We start from the raw sequence: 21,142 nt of genomic DNA on the forward strand, positions 1-21,142 counted from the left end.
AGTCTACAGTGGTGGTATGTGCTGTCCCATCTCTGGAACATTACATATCAAGAAACCCTTGCTGCAGGTCGACAGGACAGACATACAGAAAAATGTGTGTTGTTTAACAACACCACTAGAGCACATTTATTAATTAATCATCGGCTATAGGATATTAAACATTGGTAATTCTGAATCGTAGTCATCAGAGGAAACCCTCTACATTTTTCCTAATGCAGCAAGGGATCTTTTATATGCACTTTCCCACAGACAGGAAAGTACATACCACGGTCTTTGTTCAGTTGTGGTGCACTGGTTGGAACGATAAAAAACAACAATAATTTGAATGGATCCATCGAGGTGGGTCGATCTTGCGACGCAAGCACCTCAGGCAAGCACTCAACCGACTGAGCTAAATCCCGCCCGTGACAGACGGAAAAGGTGTAACGCTACAACAAGAACGTAACTAACTCCCTTACAACTAACAACTAAACCACTTCCTAGATAGACAGCGAAGACAGTTGAGGTGTGTGTCTATGACAGAGTGCTTGAACCTTAATTGGATATAAACACGAAAATAAATGATGATACAATCTAATGAAATTTTTGTTCTCTCTGCTGTCATTTTTCCCCTCGTCAACGCTGAAATCCACGATATCACATAGTGTCTGCCTACATCTGTAAAACAAGACATTCTATAGGCAATCCTCTTTCTTTAGCCGTTCCAGCCAGAGCTCCACAATTGGTATAACAAAGGCAGTGTATGTACTATCTTGTCTGTGGGATGGTGCATATAAAAGATCCCTTGATGATAATCGAAAAGAATAGCCCATGAAGTGGCGACAGTGGGTTTTCTCCCTCAATATCTGTGTGGTTGTCACGGGGATTCTATAATACCCGTAACTGAATAAAACACGATTGTCCAAATATCTCTCCTAATTGTATATCTATTAGATCTCTCTGTAACAGGCGGTATTTACCCGAGTATGGCTCGTCTCTAGGTATGATCAGAGATACGATCTTATATAAAGTATATATAATATAGCACGTTTAGTTCACTAGAAAACACAACAAAAACACAATACACTTTGGAATCTGTATTAACCTACGCTGACAAATGTACAGCCGCAGTAGTTAATTAATAACAACAATAATAACAACCCAGACTTGATCACTTAATTAGTTAATCTCTAGGTGTCTAGTTTACACAATATGCTAATCTTTTGACCGTGACACAACACTCACACGTGTGATAATTGAGAAACGCTTCTAGGAGAACTTAATTAATAAAGGAATTACAGCCCTATTCCTAACTGGTTAATTTTTAATTAACCCTTACTACTCGTTCAGTAACCTTGTAACACAGAATTAATACTGGTACCTATCACAATAAAGACAATAACCTACAGTTTACCTAGGTCTTCTAGGATGACTGGCTAAGCTTTATATTACCAAATAGTCGTATAAATATAGACCAGTAAGACTACTACGATTTACTTCGTCAGATGACCGACGACACTGTCTAAATAATATTGGTATAATACAGTATTAAAATATTTAAAGTCACATCAATCACATCAAGGTTATACAACAGAGCAGAAATAAAATATTTACCAAAGTCCAAACGGACAACGTTCCCGGGAGGCCTTCCTTTTTGGTTCCTCTCATAACTCTAAAACACTAGCTATTTATTATAAATCGAAATATCGCCTAGGGGTACATCGCGGCACCGAATCTTATCATCTGATATTTCCACCGCGACCAAGCGGTATTTTTTTTCTCAGATCGTCAGACTTAATGTCGCCAGTTCGCTAGAGATTCCACGGTCGCGCGGAGGTATTACGTAACTACTGGCCACATGGCCTCCACACCTGCTCTGGGTGTGTATTAGACGACCATCGCGCAGAAGTATTACGTAACAAGTTGCCCACCTGGTTAAGTGCAATGAACTGCACACGGCCTTCTAACACAATTAATATCGCCACAGGCGAAAACAAAATTAAGAGCATGTCCCGTCACACACCCCCACCTCAAAAAGGATATTTCCTCTACTCTAGGAATAGGGAAATATACTACATTAAAATAAAACGGGCGTTAACCGACGCATCCGGGCATTTATAACACAAGTAATAATAAGGTCACTACCAGTAATCACACTGAGTCTCTGAGTCCCTGGTATACAAATAAAATATATCAAAACAAAACAGAAATCAAGAGTGTCAACACATTATCATAACGTTCAACTTCGGGACAGGGCATCAGCGATTACACTGGATGTGCCCTTGATATGTCCAATGGTAATTGGGTATTCTTGCAGAAGAAGACTCCATCTCAAAACTCTCTGTTTGGAGGCTTTCATTAGGATGGTCCAGTCCGTCTTCGTCTTCTTGGAACAGCACAGCTCCAGCACCCACGTCACTGGCACCCACAGCTAGCTTGAACGGCATTCGGTAGTCTGGTGCTGCCATCACGGGAGACGAGTAGCGCCTCTGCTTGAGACGGTTGAATGACTTCTCGCATTCAACTGACCAATGGAACTTCGTTTCCTTCTTTTTCAGCGTCGCACGTTTTCCAGGTTTTCTCCGATAGGCATGCTGTCGAATCGGTGTAGCGTTGGGTTCCAAGCGCACATCTTGGCTTAAGGTATTGGTAACCGTTGGAAGGTTCTGACAAATGGAAACATTGTCTTGTTTCAACGTAGTCAACTTTGCTCGCATGGGGGCTCAAGTCTGCTAGAATCTGGCCGTTGGCCAACTTGACCTCTGCAGTCTTGACGTCATCACAGGAAATTGAGTGTCTCTCAATTTGGACCGGTCTCTCTGGAACTATCGGCAGTCTGTCAAAATAACCTTTTAGCAAATTGATGTGACAATACCTACTTTTCCTAACCCTATCAGGAGTGTTTATCACATGCCCTTTCTCATTAACCCGTTTGTGCACAACATAGGGACCGAAATACCTGTTCTGTAATGAACCCCGTTTAATGGGAAGGTACAGCAGCACCTTATCCCCTGGTTTAAATTCCCGACTCCTAGTCTTCCTATCAAACACTGATTTTATTTTGCTCTGAGCATGGCTCAGTTGCTTCCTAGCTAGTTCGGTCGCCGGCAACCTCCTATCCCTAACTCTTTTATTCATCAATACTCTCTCAGTTAACAATGTAGTGCGAACTGCCAACAATTTTGGATCAGCCCCCTGCTCTAGAATTAACTCTTGTCTATTACAAGGTGAATCCCCTCTATCAAACACAACTGGTTCAATTCCCCTCTGCGGGAGATCAACAGGTTCCACCACATTTAATTTGTCAGTTGGCTTATCTACCAATTTACTGATAACCTCATCCACTCCAATTTCATGGCACACACACGTATCAGACAAATCACAAATATCCTCTAGGTCCCGTGCTAACCTACTGGCCATAGCCCTAGTCTTTACACACGCAGGATATCTGATCTCATCAACCTCACTCTCTTCTATTGGTAAAGTGCTGTCTTTAATTAACAATTGGTCACATTTCGGCTGACAACACTGACTAGTCAAATCATTACCCAACAAAACTCCTATGTTTTCAACAGGCAAGTCCTTCACAACACCCATAATGACTGGTCCCGTCACAAACTTCGAACACAAGAAAACCTTATGTAACCTGACAACCATATTTTCTCCAGTAACCGAGGTTAAAGCCAAACTACGTCCTATATCTGAATTCTTAATACCAGCTAAACACTCCGACGTGATCAGCGACTGACTACAACCTGTATCTCGATAGATTGATATTGCCTTAGGACACAACTCTTGTTTCACATCACAAACCATACCAGTGGACACATACGGGTTTACTTTCTCTGCCATGGGACTAACCATTAACTTTTTCGCTAACGGAGCTGACCTCACTAAACCGACCACTTGCGCATTATCGCGTTTCCTTTTAAAACAGTCCCCGATAAGATGGTTATCCTTTTTACAGTAACTGCAATGTGGACGAAAAGTTCGTGCATTGGCTGATAATGCAGGTCTATCCTAACTTTGCCCACCAGGTGCATTCCTTGCCTGACTAGCTGACCAACTAGAAGACTCTCCCCGATAGTTACTTTCCCGGGAAAAACCTGGCTGAAATTTCTTCTTATCACCCTGTTGTAAAGAGCTACCCTGTACTGCCTGAGCTTTGTGTATTAACACGTAATCATCTGCCACTATGCCTGCCTCCTCTATCTTTTTGACATCACGATCCTCTAAATGAATACGTAAGCTAACTGGTAATCCATTTTTAATGTCCTGTAAGATCAACAACTCCCGTAACTCGGTATATGACTCTACCTGATGAGACACCACCCATTTATCAAACATCCCTGCCTTCTTAGCCACAAACTCACTATAAGACTGACCCTGCGTTTTTCTCAACTCGCTATACCGTAAACGATAATCCTCAGGTCGTAATTCATACGCCCTCAACACCGCAGCCTTAACTAGGTCGTACTGACTTGCTCGCTCATCACTCATTGAATTATAAGCTACACTAGCCTTCCCCTTAAACTTAGACACGGCTAACAATGCCCACTTAGACTGCGGCCAATTTAGCTGCTTTGCGGCCCGTTCAAAAAGTTGGAAGAACATAACTACCTCCTGGTCATCAAATACAGGCACTGATCTATAAGCCTCCGACATGTTAAAACCATTTCCTGCCTCACGTCTAACTTCTTCAGTATTCAACTTTAATTCATGTTCCACTTTTAATTTTGCTAACTGGAATTCTCTATTCCTTTCTTCTTTCTCTCTATCCCTATCTTCTCTTTCTCTCTCTCTCTCTCTCTCTCTCTCTCTCTCTCTCTCTCTCTCTCTCTATCCCTCCCTCTCCTCTCTCTCTCCCTTTCTCTATCCCTCTCTCTCTCTCTCTCTCTCTCTCTCTCTCTCTCTCTCTCTCTCTCTCTCTCTCTCTCTCTCTCTAATGCACGTTCTTCTCTTTCGTACTCAAGTCTTTTAAAAGCTAATTGTTGTTCCACACTTAACTCATTTATCTCTATCTCTGGAACAATCTCACTGTCTTCCATAACAGGACTATCACCAAAAACTTCCTGGATAATAATTGTCCTTATATCTCCTAAGGTTTTAGCTGATGTTAAATCAATTACTCGCTCACCCGCGATTTCAACTAACTCGGCCTTACGTGCTCGCTTAATCTCCACTACACTGAGCGTAGGCCTATCCAGCAAATTCTTATCCATGTTTAGATATGACGCACTTATTATTAATTAATTTTCTAGTGAACAACGTTGCTACTTCTAGTTATTTGTAAAAATAATTTATAAAGCCCCCATTTACAAACAGTACTTTTTTAACTATGCATGTCCCGTTTCAGATCCGGGACGAGCGCCCCAATTTTCTACTCCTGTCACGGGGATTCTATAATACCCGTAACTGAATAATACACGATTGTCCAAATATCTCTCCTAACTGTATATCTATTAGATCTCTCTGTAACAGGCGGTATTTACCCGAGTATGGCTCGTCTCTAGGTATGATCAGAGATACGATCTTATATAAAGTATATATAATATAGCACGTTTAGTTCACTAGAAAACACAACAAAAACACAATACACTTTGGAATCTGTATTAACCTACGCTGACAAATGTACAGCCGCAGTAGTTAATTAATAACAACAATAATAACAACCCAGACTTGATCACTTAATTAGTTAATCTCTAGGTGTCTAGTTTACACAATATGCTAATCTTTTGACCGTGACACAACACCCACACGTGTGATAATTGAGAAACGCTTCTAGGAGAACTTAATTAATAAAGGAATTACAGCCCTATTCCTAACTGGTTAATTTTTAATTAACCCTTACTACTCGTTCAGTAACCTTGTAACACAGAATTAATACTGGTACCTATCACAATAAAGACAATAACCTACAGTTTACCTAGGTCTTCTAGGATGACTGGCTAAGCTTTATATTACCAAATAGTCGTATAAATATAGACCAGTAAGACTACGATTTACTTCGTCAGATGACCGAAGACACTGTCTAAATAATATTGGTATAATACAGTATTAAAATATTTAAAGTCACATCAATCACATCAAGGTTATACAACAGAGCAGAAATAAAATATTTACCAAAGTCCAAACGGACAACGTTCCCGGGAGGCCTTCCTTTTTGGTTCCTCTCATAACTCTAAAACACTAGCTATTTATTATAAATCGAAATATCGCCTAGGGGTACATCGCGGCACCGAATCTTATCATCTGATATTTCCACCGCGACCAAGCGGTATTTTTTTTCTCAGATCGTCAGACTTAATGTCGCCAGTTCGCTAGAGATTCCACGGTCGCGCGGAGGTATTACGTAACTACTGGCCACATGGCCTCCACACCTGCTCTGGGTGTGTATTAGACGACCATCGCGCAGAAGTATTACGTAACAAGTTGCCCACCTGGCTAAGTGCAATGAACTGCACACGGCCTTCTAACACAATTAATATCGCCACAGGCGAAAACAAAATTAAGAGCATGTTCCGTCACAGTGGTCCTTAGATCTCACTACACAGATGCTATCTGCCATTAAAACCCATGTTAAATTAACCCAACTTCAAACGAAGATTGCCAAGAGAACGGGTTCTTGTTGGCACTAACAACATACACCATTGCGAACATATATTATATAAGCATTTATTTTCACTCCAAAATTGAGAACATTTCCGTCTCAGTTGTTTGCTATATGACCGCATCTGGCTGTAGTACCGGTCCGAACAGGTGGTTCATTAACCGATTCACTCCGGCTGTCTCTTGCGCTGTACACCCATGTCCCAAAAGGTCGATGCACAATATTACAAAATAACATGGGTAAAATACAGCCAGAAGGCTTAACCATTAAACATACATATTGTTTTAATTCTTCACCATTTCCTAGAAGTGAACATGTGTCACAATTGGGAACTATAGTGGACCGTGATGAATGAACTCTCACCCGGAAGTGATCTGTGTAGTGAGACCTTAACCATATGTCCGACGCCATATAACCGTAAATGAAATGTGTTGAGTGCGTCGTTAAATAAAACATTTCCTTCCTCTCTTTAGCTCTCTGTCAGCGCTCGCTTGATGCGCGGTCGGTTTGGGATCGATCCTTGTCAGTGGGCCCATGCGGCTATTGCTCGCTCCAGCCAATGTACCACGATGGCATATCAAAGGCCGTGGTATGTGCTATCCTGTCTATGGGATGGTGCATATAAAAGATCCCTTGCTGCTAATCGAAAAGAGTAGCCCATGAAGTGGCGACAGCGGGTTTCCTCCCTCAATATCTGTTTGGTTCCTAACCATATGTCCGACGCCATAAAACCGTAATTAAAATGTGTTGAGTGCGTCGTTAAATAAAAACATTTCCTTCCTTAGCTCTCTGTCTTTCTCTTCCAAGTTGTGATATTCATGAGACCTGAGGTGTTGGCGCACCTTAAAATAATAAATCCATCAACTCGTCCAGACAATATGCATATGCGCCCGATCAAACCTACATTACGCAAACTGTGGAACAGGGGCAGGCCGTAGTTCTGTGGTATGGTTCGAACGATCTCAATGGGTTGGGGTTTTTTTCTCTCCTGTTCAAATCAGTGCTACACGACTGTACGACAAGGCCGTGGAATGAGTAGCATGTGTGTGTGTGTGTGTGTGTGTGTGTGTGTGTGTGTGCGGGTGTGTGTGTCTGTCTCTGTGTCTGTGTGTGTCTCGGGTGTCTCTCTCTCTCGTTCTCTCTATCTCTCTCCTCTCTCCTCTCTCTCTCTCTCTCTCTCTCTCTCTCTCTCTCTCTCTCTCTCTCTCTCTCTCTCTCTCTCTCTCTCTCTCTCTCTCTCTCTCTCTCTCTCTCTCTCTCTCTCTCTCTCTCTCTCTCTCTCTCTTCGGAAAGAAAAGAAAACAATTACGGCTATCAGGTGACCAACATAGGCTAATTCTACCAATATAACAAGGGATTTTTTTAATGCTTTTATAGATATAGATATATATATATATATATACAGGATAGTATCAGTCGTAAGGCACTGGTTAGTACGAGGAGTTTAGTTTGTTTTTGTTTAATGACACCACTAGAGCACTTTGATTAATTAATCATCGGTTATTGGATGGCAAACATGTGGTAATTCTGAAACGTAGTCATCAGAGGAAACCCGCTGCATTCTTCCTAATGTACCAAGGGATCTTTTATATTGACTTTCCAACAGACAGGAAAGCACAAACCACGGCATTTGACCAGGGAACGAGAGAAACCCTCAATCAGTTCAATGGATCCATCGGAATGGTTCGATCCTGTGACACAAGCACTTCAAGCCAGCCCACAAAACCGACTGAGTTAAATGTCGCCTAGTACGAGGAATGGGGACACAACCCCTACTGGGGGGATTAGTCGCACATTCAGAGCAAGCTGTGGTAGCGCACGCCTGTCCTGGGCACAAGAGCCGGCCTCGGCCGGCTCCTCTGTCTAGGACAGGAAAGGTGGGGGAGGGGGGGAGGAGGGACCGCCTGCTCTGGCAGGTGCAAGGGAGCACCAGCAGCCCGACCGTGGCGGAGGCGGGGGGTGATGGTGCTATTGAATTTGGAATGGAGCAAAGTATTATGCCAAAGAGAAAAGGTGCGCAATTTGGGTTGAGGAAATTGGGCGCAGTTTTGAACGGTCGGCCAAAAAGAAAGTGGGTCAAGCCAGATTTTCATCTTTATTTATATAGAGTTGGACATTTTACTCTTCAAGTGGGCCCCTCTAGCTGGTTCCCTTGGTTCCTTCGGGCCTGAAAAAAAAAAATAGGGCGATCGATCCTGCGACCCATTGCACCTCATCCAGTGTACCACGACTGGTATATCAAAGGCCGTGGTATGTGCTATCCTCTCTGTGAGATAAAAGATCCCTTGCTACTAATGAAAAACAAAATGTAGAGGGTTTAAAAACCTTTAACCAATAGCCGATGGTTAATATATCAATGTGCTCTAGTGGTGACATAAAACAAAACAAAACAAACTGTATCCAATAGCCGATGATTAATAAATCAATGTATTCTAGTGGTGTCGTTAAACAAAACAAATCAGTGTTGAATCCAGAAAATCCATTTAGGAAGGAAATGTTTTATTTAATGACGCACTCATCACATTTTTATTTACGGTTATACGGCGTCAGACATATGGTTAAGGACCACACATATATTGAAAGAGGAAAACCTGCTGTCGCCACTTCATGGGCTACACTTTTCGATTAGTAGCAAGGGATCTTTTATATGCACCGTCTCACAGGCAGGATAGTACATACCACAGCCTTTGTTACACCAGTTGTGGAGCACTGGCTGGAACGAGAAATAGCCCAATGGGGCCCCAACGACGTGGCCGAAGGAATTCCTCGGATTCTCGAACGTAAAATCAATTAAAATAAAATTAAAATATAACTCTCGCAAAATTTAGGGGACGGGCACCTGGGTCCCCCTTAGATTTGTCACTGCAGACTTTAACTTTATAATGATTAATCATCTTTTCTTCTCTTTTTTTCAGAATTTCTGAAAGATTCCTCGAAGTCAGCCCGCTTCTTGACTGAGGTTGTTAATATTCTGATTAGCTACGTCTCCACGGAGAGAGACCGGGGCGCCAAGATACTCGACTTCCATCACCCGCACCAGCTGCGCGAGATCATGGACCACTGTCTCGTCATCCACGAGAATCCACGAGACTTGGAACAGATACTGAGCGACTGTAAAGAAACTCTCAAGTACTGTGTTAAGACAGGTAACGAATGGTAGTACATTAAAGCTGAAATCTTGCTTTGTTGTCTTAGAATAAAGTTTACTAATTAAAGGGACATTCCTGAGTTTGCTGCAATTTTTAAGATGTTATCCACCAACAGATACTTTTTAATGATTGTAATTACATATCAAATATATTTTTATGCATAAAATATTAGTGGCTGTATATTATACGTGTTTCTGATCGTTCTAATATTTGTACTAGGTTAAATTTCATTTTATTTCCTAAAATATTTGTTTTCGTACGTACGAAATTATTTGAAGACAAAATCCATTTTGGCCTTTTTACAAATATTAAGACGACAAGAAAAATATTAAATATACAGACACTGATATTCTAAACAAGAAAATATATTTAATATGTAAGTTTAATCGTAGAAATATTTTATTATTCGCAAACATGTTACAATGCAGCAAACTCAGGAATGTCCCTTTAATGCAAAGTATAAACACAACTACAGTTATAAAAACAAAATTGCACCTCGCTATACCAGGATTTTATTTTGGGTGGCAACCCATACAGGTGGGGTGGGGGCGGGGGCAACCCATACTTTGTATGTATGTATTTATGTATGTATGTATGTATGTATGATTTTATAAAATTTAATAGTTTTAAAAAAAAGGTTTCATTGGGGGGACCATGGCCCCCGTGCACACACCCCCGGGGAGGGGGGATCTTCTTCTTTTGGTATGAGAGTTCGTTGCATGATGTTTTGTTTTTTGTTGTTTATTGTTTGTTTGTTGATCTGTTTTCATTTGTGTTGTTTGTTTGTTTTTGTGACTCATGTATTTTGTTTGTTTACTATTTTATTTTGTTGTTGTTGTTTATTTTTTATTATTATTTTATTTATTTATTGTGTCTTGTGTTTTTGTAGAGTTTTATTTTCAATAAAGCAGGATATTTTTAATCAGTCTACATGCTCTATCGTACCATAATTGTTTTGTTACTGACGTGTCTAGCTAGATGAACTCTGTATATGTATTTCCTTCTTTTCAAGGATACTTGAGCCGTGTAGTTTATAATGAGCTTTGTGTAATCTTCGTTTATAAATACTGTTCACTGGGAACAGTCAGGTAGCACGTATAAACGGTAGTGGCGTTAAACCTGGTACTTTACGTGTAAAACAAATTTGTCAAACTGGGAATAAGGTCTGTAACATACTGTGCTTGGTCATTCTATCTATTTCGAATTCACGTTTTTCCACTAATTAATTATTAAAGGGACAGACCCAAGTTTTTAAACACAAAGGCATATTTTTCACCTAGAGCCTAGTTTCAACCCGTAAACATGGACACTAAGTTTGTTTAATTTACAAACCTGCAACACATTTGGATATAACAGAGTGAAACAAGAGTCTGTGACATAGAAATACTCTTAAAAATAGACAAAAACGCGACTCCATATCGTTATTTCTCAGACGCACGTGCGTTTTTAAAAATATGCACACAAAAATGCATTTTGTGGTATTAGAAACACCAGGATGACCAGAAACACTTCGGTTGTACGGAAATGGATAATCTAAACAATAAAGTATAAGTAAAGTTTGATTTCAGTGATAGTAAACGGCTCTAATAGTGAACAAATATGATTTATTGTTTAAAAATTAGGGTATGTTCCTTTAAATGGATGAAGATCATAATTGGTCACAAAACAATATGTATCATTTTATATTATTGTTGTTGTAGTTGTTGCTGCTGTTTATGTTATTTGTTTCAATATTTTACATAGTATGGGTTGCTATTTTAGTGGCTTTAACAAAACTTGGTATTTACTGATTTAACATTAAATTTATCCTTATCGGTTTATATTTTATTTTATGAGTTAATATTAGTACTTTTCCCCTACTAATTTGTTAATTTACGTTCGCTTTATTTTGGTCTTAGTAGTAGTTTTATTATAATTATCTTTCTTTGCATATATTATTAAAGGACGTTTATCTTGTTATGAATTCCTATTACTACGTATTAAGATTATTTTAGTTTTTGTTTCACTTATATTATGGTTAGTATATTTATGTATGTGTTATTTTATTTGTCACAAATGTCTTGATCAACTTCGAAATGAAAAATATTTTATTTTTTATTTTTCTTTAAAAATTAATTTTGACTTTTAAAGAAGGCTTTTTCACTTTTCCTAATAAAATGTTTTTGTTAAGGTCTGGTAAGGTAGATTTATATATGACGTATTATTTATTTTGTTATAAATTTCTTGATCGACCCTGAAATGACGGAAATTTTGACTTTTAAAGAAAGTTTGTTTTTATTTAACGACGCCACTAGAGCACATTGATTTTTTTATCTTATCATTGGCTATTGGACGTCAAACATATGGTCATTCTGACACTGTTGTTTAGAGAAAACCCGCTGTCGCCACATAGGCTTTTCTTTTACGACAGGCAGCAAGGGATCTTTTATTTGCGCTTCCCACAGGCAGGATAGCACAAACCATGGCCTTTGTTGAACCAGTTATGGATCACTGGTCGGTGCAAGTGGTTTACATATACCCATTGAGCCTTGCGGAGCACTCACTCAGGGTTTGGAGTCGGTATCTGGATTAAAAATCCCATGCCTCGACTGGGATCCGAACCCAGTACCTACCAGCCTGTAGACCGATGGCCTAACCACGACGCCACCGAGGCCGGTCGACTTTTAAAGAAGACATTTTACTCAATACCTAATAAAACCTTTTTGTTTTGTGTGTGTGTTTTATTAAGGCCATCCAAGATTCCTAAATCAGCTTTCTACAGGGATTGACATCATAGGCATGGCGGGCGAGTGGTTATCAGCGGCATCTAACACAAACATGTAAGTCGAATATTTAAGCATTGCATTTATCTTAAAGTGACGGACTCTAGTTTTTAAACACTGCGGCGTATTTTTCACTATTAAAGTGACAGACCCTAGTTTTTAAACACTATGACGTATTTTTCACTATTAAAGTGACAGATTCTACTTTTCAAAAACTATGACGTATTTTTCACTATTAAAGTGACAGACCCTAGTTTTTAAACACTACGGCGTATTTTTCACTATTAAAGTGACAGACACTACTTTTTAAACACTATGACGTATTTTTCACTATTAAAGTGACAGACCCTACTTTTAAACACTATGACGTATGTTTCACTATTAAAGAGACAGACTACTTTTTAAACACTATGACGTATGTTTTTTACTATTAAAGTGACAGACCCTAGTTTTTTAAACACTGACGTATTTTTCACTATTAAAGTGACAGACCCTAGTTTTTAAACACTGATGTATTTTTCACTATTAAAGTGACAGTCCCTAGTTTTTAAACACTATGACGTATTTTTCACTATTAAAGTGACAGACCCTAGTTTTTAAACACTACGGCGTATTGTTCACTATTAAAGTGGCAGACACTACTTTTTAAACACTATGACGTATTTTTCACTATTAAAGTGACAGACCCTACTTTTAAACACTATGACGTATGTTTCACTATTAAAGAGACAGACTACTTTTTAAGCACTATGACGTATGTTTTTTACTATTAAAGTGACAGACCCTAGTTTTTTAAACACTGACGTATTTTTCACTATTAAAGTGACAGACCCTAGTTTTTAAACACTGATGTATTTTTCACTATTAAAGTGACAGACCCTAGTTTTTAAACACTATGACGTATTTTTCACTATTAAAGTGACAGACCCTAGTTTTTAAACACTATGACGTATTTTTCACTATTAAAGTGACAGACCCTAGTTTTAAACACAATGACGTATTTTTCACAATTAAAGTGACAGACGCTAGTTTTTAAACACTACGACGTATTTTTCACAATTAAAGTGACAGACCCTAGTTTTAAACACTATGACGGATCTTCTTCTTCTTTCGTCTTAATCAATGCTCTACATTTGGTACATCAAAGGCGTAGCTTATACATCCCAGTAACATACTTAATACAATTTACACTAGAAATCATCACATAGCGAATAGTTAAAAAAAATTACCAGTAGAAATAAAAATAGTAATGTATTTACAAGGTCGCACAGTAATATAGTACAATAACAGCTCAGTAATACACGAACTACAATATACCGTTACCGGCCTAGGTGGTGTCGTGGTTAAGCCTTCAGACATAAGACTGGTACGTCCAGGGTTCGCAGCCCGGTATCGGCCCCCACCCAGAGCGTGTTTTTACGACTCAATGGGTAGGTGTAAGACCACTACACCCTTTTCTCTCTCGCTTACCGCTAACCAATTAATAACTAACCCACTGTCCTGGACAGACATCCAGATAGCTGAGGTGTGTCCAGGACAGCGTGATTGAACCTTAATTGGATATAAGCACGACAATAAGTTGAAACGAAATATACCGTTTATATATATCCTACGAATCATACGTAATAAAATTAATAGTAAATACACACATCAATAGCGTACGTAATAATATAAACAGTACGTATATACATCTGTAACATTTAATAAACGATACATATGCATCTTAGTATCATAAAATATACAGTACGTAAATAAATCTGTAACATTTAATAAACGATACATATGCATCTTAGTATCATAAAATATACAGTACGTAAACATATCTGTAACATTTAATAAACGATACTGTACATGTGCATCTTAGTATCATATATGTAATAAAATATATGAGATAAATCATAAATGTAACTTATTTACATGTTGAAAGTAGGACATCCTCATAACAAGCAGTCACTATCATCGTCGTCACCATCATCATCATCATCATCATCATAATAATTATTATCGTCCTCATCGTCGTCATCATCATCATCATAGTCGTCGTCATCATCATCATAGTCGTCATCATCATCATCATCGTCATTATCATCATCATCATAGTCATCATCATCGTCATTATCATCATCATCATAGTCATCATCATCATAGTCATCATCATCATAGTCATCATTATCATAGTCATCATCATCATTATCATCATAGTCATCATCATCATAGTCATCATCATCATAGTCATCATTATCATCATCATCATCATAGTCATCATCATCATAGTCATCATCATCATCATCATCGTCATTATCATCATAGTCTTAATAATAATCATCATCACCATCAAAACCGTCGTCGTCATCATCATAGTCATCATCATCATCAACATTATCATCATCACCGTAATAATAATAATCATCATCATCATCGTCGTCGTCATCATCATGAGGATATTTAATAGTTATGACAGTGACAGTTTGTTTACACCTAATGATCATTTATCCTCATATCATCGGAATCATCAAATCATTTTATTATCATTGTCGTTATGACTTCAGAAAGGCCGTGGTATATGCTATCATGTCTGTGGGATGGTGCATATAAAACAACCCTTTCTACCAATGAAAATTTTTAGCGGATTTCCTCTCTTAGACTATATGACAAAATTATCATACGTTTGACATCCAATAGCCGAGGATTAATAAATCAATGTGCTCTAGTGATGTAGTTAAACAAAACAAGCTTCTTTTTTTGACTCCAGGTTCACGTACGAAGTTGCTCCAGTATTCACTTTGATGGAAGATGTCATTTTACAGCGCATGCGTCAGTTCGTTGGGTGGGACGATGGTGATGGAATATTTGCTCCAGGTAAACACGATTACAACGGGTATTGTCAGAGGACTTCATACAGCGTACAAGTTTGTGAAGCGTGATGTAGCCCAGTGGCAAAGCGATGGCTTGATGCGCGGTCGGTTTTGGGATCGATCCCCGTTGTTGGGCTTATTGGGTTATTTCTCGCTTCAGGAAGTGCACCACGACTTGTACATCATAGGCAGTTGTACGAGTTATCCTGTCTGTGGGATGGTACATATAGAAGATTCCTTGCTGCTATTGGAAAAATGTTGCGGGTTTCCTCACAAAGACTATATGTCAAAATTACCAAATGTATATATGTATATATATATATATATATATATATATATATATATATATATATATATATAAGAATTGACTGCAATTATTTTTTGGTTCATACAAGTAAACGATTTGCACACTGTATGATCCCGGGTAGAGGGTCATACAAAAGTGTGCACATCGTTTTTTCGGTTCATACTTGCATGAACCAAAAAATAATTGCGGTCAAATCTTATAATTAAATTTATATGCATACTTTAACAATACATAACTGAATTTAGTTTGTTTAGCTTTAAATATGCCTGTAGTATTGTTTGTGTAAACATCATTGATACTTATGTCGCGTAAGAATGCGAACGTTTATTCACTATTATTTGAATCAGGTGATTTTTTGTAAATTACGTCATTTCCTCTAGCTGCTGTGCATTTTTACAGATCAATTAGTTAGGCCTATATTGGAAGGAATTGTCCTATTCGTGTTTAGTTTATATTTTATGAAAGTGAATGAAGGGAACGTGTCTCACATTTATGCTGTCGGTGGAACCGTTTAATTTTCGCCAACAGCTGTTGAACATCGCTTACAAGTAAGTTACAGGCATGAAGTTTCCTACATGATTTCTTTGGCCAACGACAGTCTCATGTCATGATTAGCGAAGAGGTTTTTTCTTTGTTGTGGGGTTTTTTTTAATCAATGCGTATAGATCCATATGTCTTCTCTGCTATAGCATTTTCCATTAATTTATCGTATACAATTTTTGTAGCTTTCACGTGTGTTTTCTTCAAAATATCTAAATATGATTGCCAGAATAATCCGGCTTGTTGCACTAAAGTTGTGCGAGTCGTGGGAGGGGGGGGGGGGAGTAGTAGGCGTGGCTTACTTTTTGGGGGGTTCATCGAGATATGAACCTCTGGACCAAACAGATTGCCGTAAAGTGTGTAGACGCAAAGAAAATTTAATTTTATATATATATTATATTATATATATATATATATATGTTGGCATGGACAGAAATTTCTAAAAAGGTGAAGATGTGTCGTCAAAACTGATTGTGTCTTTTGTTGTAGGCGGCGCTATATCGAACTTGTACGGCGTGTTACTCGCTAGACACAGACTGATTGTGTGTGTTTGTTGCAGGCGACGCTATATCGAACTTGTACGGTTTGTTACTCGCTAGACACAGACTGATTGTGTGTGTTTGTTGCAGGCGACGCTATATCGAACTTGTACGGCTTGTTACTCGCTAGACACAGACTGATTGTGTCTTTTTCTTGCAGGCGGCGCTATATCGAACTTGTACGGCGTGTTACTCGCTAGACACAGACTGATTGTGTCTTTTTCTTGCAGGCGGCGCTATATCGAACTTGTACGGCGTGTTACTCGCTAGACACAGACTGATTGTGTCTTTTTCTTGCAGGCGGCGCTATATCGAACTTGTACGGCGTGTTACTCGCTAGACACAGACTGATTGTGTCTTTTTCTTGCAGGCGGCGCTATATCGAACTTGTACGGCGTGTTACTCGCTAGACACAGACTCATTGTGTCTTTTTCTTGCAGGCGGCGCTATATCGAACTTGTACGGCGTGTTACTCGCTAGACACAGACTCATTGTGTCTTTTTCTTGCAGGCGGCGCTATATCGAACTTGTACGGCGTGTTACTCGCTAGACACAGACTCATTGTGCGTTTTTCTTGCAGGCGGCGCTATATCGAACTTGTACGGCGTGTTACTTCCTAGACACAGACTCATTGTGCGTTTTTCTTGCAGGCGGCGCTATATCGAACTTGTACGGCGTGTTACTCGCTAGACACAGACTCATTGTGCGTTTTTCTTGCAGGCGGCGCTATATCGAACTTGTACGGCGTGTTACTTCCTAGACACAGACTCACTGTGCGTTTTTCTTGCAGGCGGCGCTATATCGAACTTGTACGGCGTGTTACTCGCTAGACACAGACTGATTGTGTCTTTTTCTTGCAGGCGGCGCTATATCGAACTTGTACGGCGTGTTACTCGCTAGACACAGACTGATTGTGTCTTTTTCTTGCAGGCGGCGCTATATCGAACTTGTACGGCGTGTTACTCGCTAGACACAGACTGATTGTGTCTTTTTCTTGCAGGCGGCGCTATATCGAACTTGTACGGCGTGTTACTCGCTAGACACAGACTGATTGTGTCTTTTTCTTGCAGGCGGCGCTATATCGAACTTGTACGGCGTGTTACTCGCTAGACACAGACTGATTGTGTCTTTTTCTTGCAGGCGGCGCTATATCGAACTTGTACGGCGTGTTACTCGCTAGACACAGACTGATTGTGTCTTTTTCTTGCAGGCGGCGCTATATCGAACTTGTACGGCGTGTTACTCGCTAGACACAGACTGATTGTGTCTTTTTCTTGCAGGCGGCGCTATATCGAACTTGTACGGCGTGTTACTCGCTAGACACAGACTCATTGTGCGTTTTTCTTGCAGGCGGCGCTATATCGAACTTGTACGGCGTGTTACTTCCTAGACACAGACTGATTGTGCGTTTTTCTTGCAGGCGGCGCTATATCGAACTTGTACGGCGTGTTACTCGCTAGACACAGACTCATTGTGCGTTTTTCTTGCAGGCGGCGCTATATCGAACTTGTACGGCGTGTTACTTCCTAGACACAGACTCATTGTGCGTTTTTCTTGCAGGCGGCGCTATATCGAACTTGTACGGCGTGTTACTTCCTAGACACAGACTCATTGTGCGTTTTTCTTGCAGGCGGCGCTATATCGAACTTGTACGGCGTGTTACTCGCTAGACACAGACTGATTGTGTCTTTTTCTTGCAGGCGGCGCTATATCGAACTTGTACGGCGTGTTACTCGCTAGACACAGACTCATTGTGTCTTTTTCTTGCAGGCGGCGCTATATCGAACTTGTACGGCGTGTTACTCGCTAGACACAGACTCATTGTGCGTTTTTCTTGCAGGCGGCGCTATATCGAACTTGTACGGCGTGTTACTTCCTAGACACAGACTCATTGTGCGTTTTTCTTGCAGGCGGCGCTATATCGAACTTGTACGGCGTGTTACTCGCTAGACACAGACTCATTGTGCGTTTTTCTTGCAGGCGGCGCTATATCGAACTTGTACGGCGTGTTACTTCCTAGACACAGACTCATTGTGCGTTTTTCTTGCAGGCGGCGCTATATCGAACTTGTACGGCGTGTTACTTCCTAGACACAGACTCATTGTGCGTTTTTCTTGCAGGCGGCGCTATATCGAACTTGTACGGCGTGTTACTCGCTAGACACAGACTGATTGTGTCTTTTTCTTGCAGGCGGCGCTATATCGAACTTGTACGGCGTGTTACTCGCTAGACACAGACTGATTGTGTCTTTTTCTTGCAGGCGGCGCTATATCGAACTTGTACGGCGTGTTACTCGCTAGACACAGACTGATTGTGTCTTTTTCTTGCAGGCGGCGCTATATCGAACTTGTACGGCGTGTTACTCGCTAGACACAGACTGATTGTGTCTTTTTCTTGCAGGCGGCGCTATATCGAACTTGTACGGCGTGTTACTCGCTAGACACAGACTCATTGTGTCTTCTTCTTGCAGGCGGCGCTATATCGAACTTGTACGGCGTGTTACTCGCTAGACACAGACTCATTGTGCGTTTTTCTTGCAGGCGGCGCTATATCGAACTTGTACGGCGTGTTACTTCCTAGACACAGACTCATTGTGCGTTTTTCTTGCAGGCGGCGCTATATCGAACTTGTACGGCGTGTTACTCGCTAGACACAGACTGATTGTGCGTTTTTGTTGCAGGCGGCGCTATATCGAACTTGTACGGCGTGTTACTCGCTAGACACAGACTGATTGTGCGTTTTTGTTGCAGGCGGCGCTATATCGAACTTGTACGGCGTGTTACTCGCTAGACACAGACTGATTGTGCGTGTTTGTTGCAGGCGGCGCTATATCGAACTTGTACGGCGTGTTACTCGCTAGACACAGACTGATTGTGCGTGTTTGTTGCAGGCGGCGCTATATCGAACATGTACGGCGTGTTACTCGCTAGACACAGACTGATTGTGCGTTTTTGTTGCAGGCGGCGCTATATCGAACTTGTACGGCGTGTTACTCGCTAGACACAGACTGATTGTGCGTTTTTGTTGCAGGCGGCGCTATATCGAACTTGTACGGCGTGTTACTCGCTAGACACAGACTGACTGTGTGTTTTTGTTGCAGGCGGCGCTATATCGAACTTGTACGGCGTGTTACTCGCTAGACACAGACTGATTGTGTGTTTTTGTTGCAGGCGGCGCTATATCGAACTTGTACGGCGTGTTACTCGCTAGACACAGACTGATTGTGTGTGTTTGTTGCAGGCGGCGCTATATCGAACTTGTAAGGCGTGTTACTCGCTAGACACAGACTGACTGTGTGTTTTTGTTGCAGGCGGCGCTATATCGAACATGTACGGCGTGTTACTCGCCTGACACAGACTGACTGTGTGTGTTTGTTGCAGGCGGCGCTATATTGAACTTGTACGGCGTGTTACTCGCTAGACACAGACTGACTGTGTGTTTTTGTTGCAGGCGGCGCTATATCGAACTTGTACGGCGTGTTACTCGCTAGACACAGACTGATTGTGTGTGTTTGTTGCAGGCGGCGCTATATCGAACTTGTACGGCGTGTTACTCGCTAGACACAGACTGATTGTGTGTGTTTGTTGCAGGCGGCGTGTTACTCGCTACACACAGACTGACTGTGTGTGTTTGTTGCAGGCGGCGCTGTATCGAACTTGTACGGCGTGTTACTCGCTAGACACAGACTGACTGTGTGTGTTTGTTGCAGGCGGCGCTGTATCGAACTTGTACGGCGTGTTACTCGCTAGACACAGACTGACTGTGTGTGTTTGTTGCAGGTGGCGCTGTATCGAACTTGTACGGCGTGTTACTCGCTAGACACAGACTGACTGTGTGTGTTTGTTGCAGGCGGCGCTGTATCGAACTTGTACGGAGTGTTACTAGCTAGACACAGACTGACTGTGTGTTTTTGTTGCAGGTGGCGCTGTATCGAACTTGTACGGAGTGTTACTCGCTAGACACAGACTGACTGTGTGTTTTTGTTGCAGGCGGCGCTGTATCTAACTTGTACGGAGTGTTACTCGCTAGACACAGACTGACTGTGTGTTTTTGTTGCAGGCGGCGCTGTATCGAACTTGTACGGAGTGTTACTCGCTAGACACAGACTGACTGTGTGTTTTTGTTGCAGGCGGCGCTATATCGAACTTGTACGGCGTGTTACTCGCTAGACACAGACTGATTGTGTGTTTTTGTTGCAGGCGGCGCTATATCGAACTTGTACGGCGTGTTACTCGCCAGACACAGACTGATTGTGTGTGTTTGTTGCAGGCGGCGCTATATCGAACTTGTACGGCGTGTTACTCGCTAGACACAGACTGACTGTGTGTGTTTGTTGCAGGCGGCGCTATATCGAACTTGTACGGCGTGTTACTCGCTAGACACAGACTGACTGTGTGTGTT

The 21,142-nt window shown here is 40.9% G+C and overlaps 1 protein-coding gene across 1 annotated transcript in view; it reads left to right on the forward strand.

The window, feature by feature from the left end:
• Positions 1-21,142, forward strand: part of LOC121385367 (glutamate decarboxylase 1-like) — a 43,365-nt gene that overhangs the window by 9,355 nt on the left and 12,868 nt on the right. The window contains exons 2-4 of the mRNA XM_041516025.1: positions 9,505-9,735; positions 12,467-12,557; positions 15,253-15,359. Coding sequence (XP_041371959.1) covers positions 9,505-9,735; positions 12,467-12,557; positions 15,253-15,359 — 429 coding nt within the window. The remainder of the gene's footprint in view (positions 1-9,504; positions 9,736-12,466; positions 12,558-15,252; positions 15,360-21,142) is intronic.

Source organism: Gigantopelta aegis, chromosome 11 (genome assembly GCF_016097555.1).
Source record: "Gigantopelta aegis isolate Gae_Host chromosome 11, Gae_host_genome, whole genome shotgun sequence".
Classification (NCBI taxonomy): domain Eukaryota; kingdom Metazoa; phylum Mollusca; class Gastropoda; order Neomphalida; family Peltospiridae; genus Gigantopelta; species Gigantopelta aegis.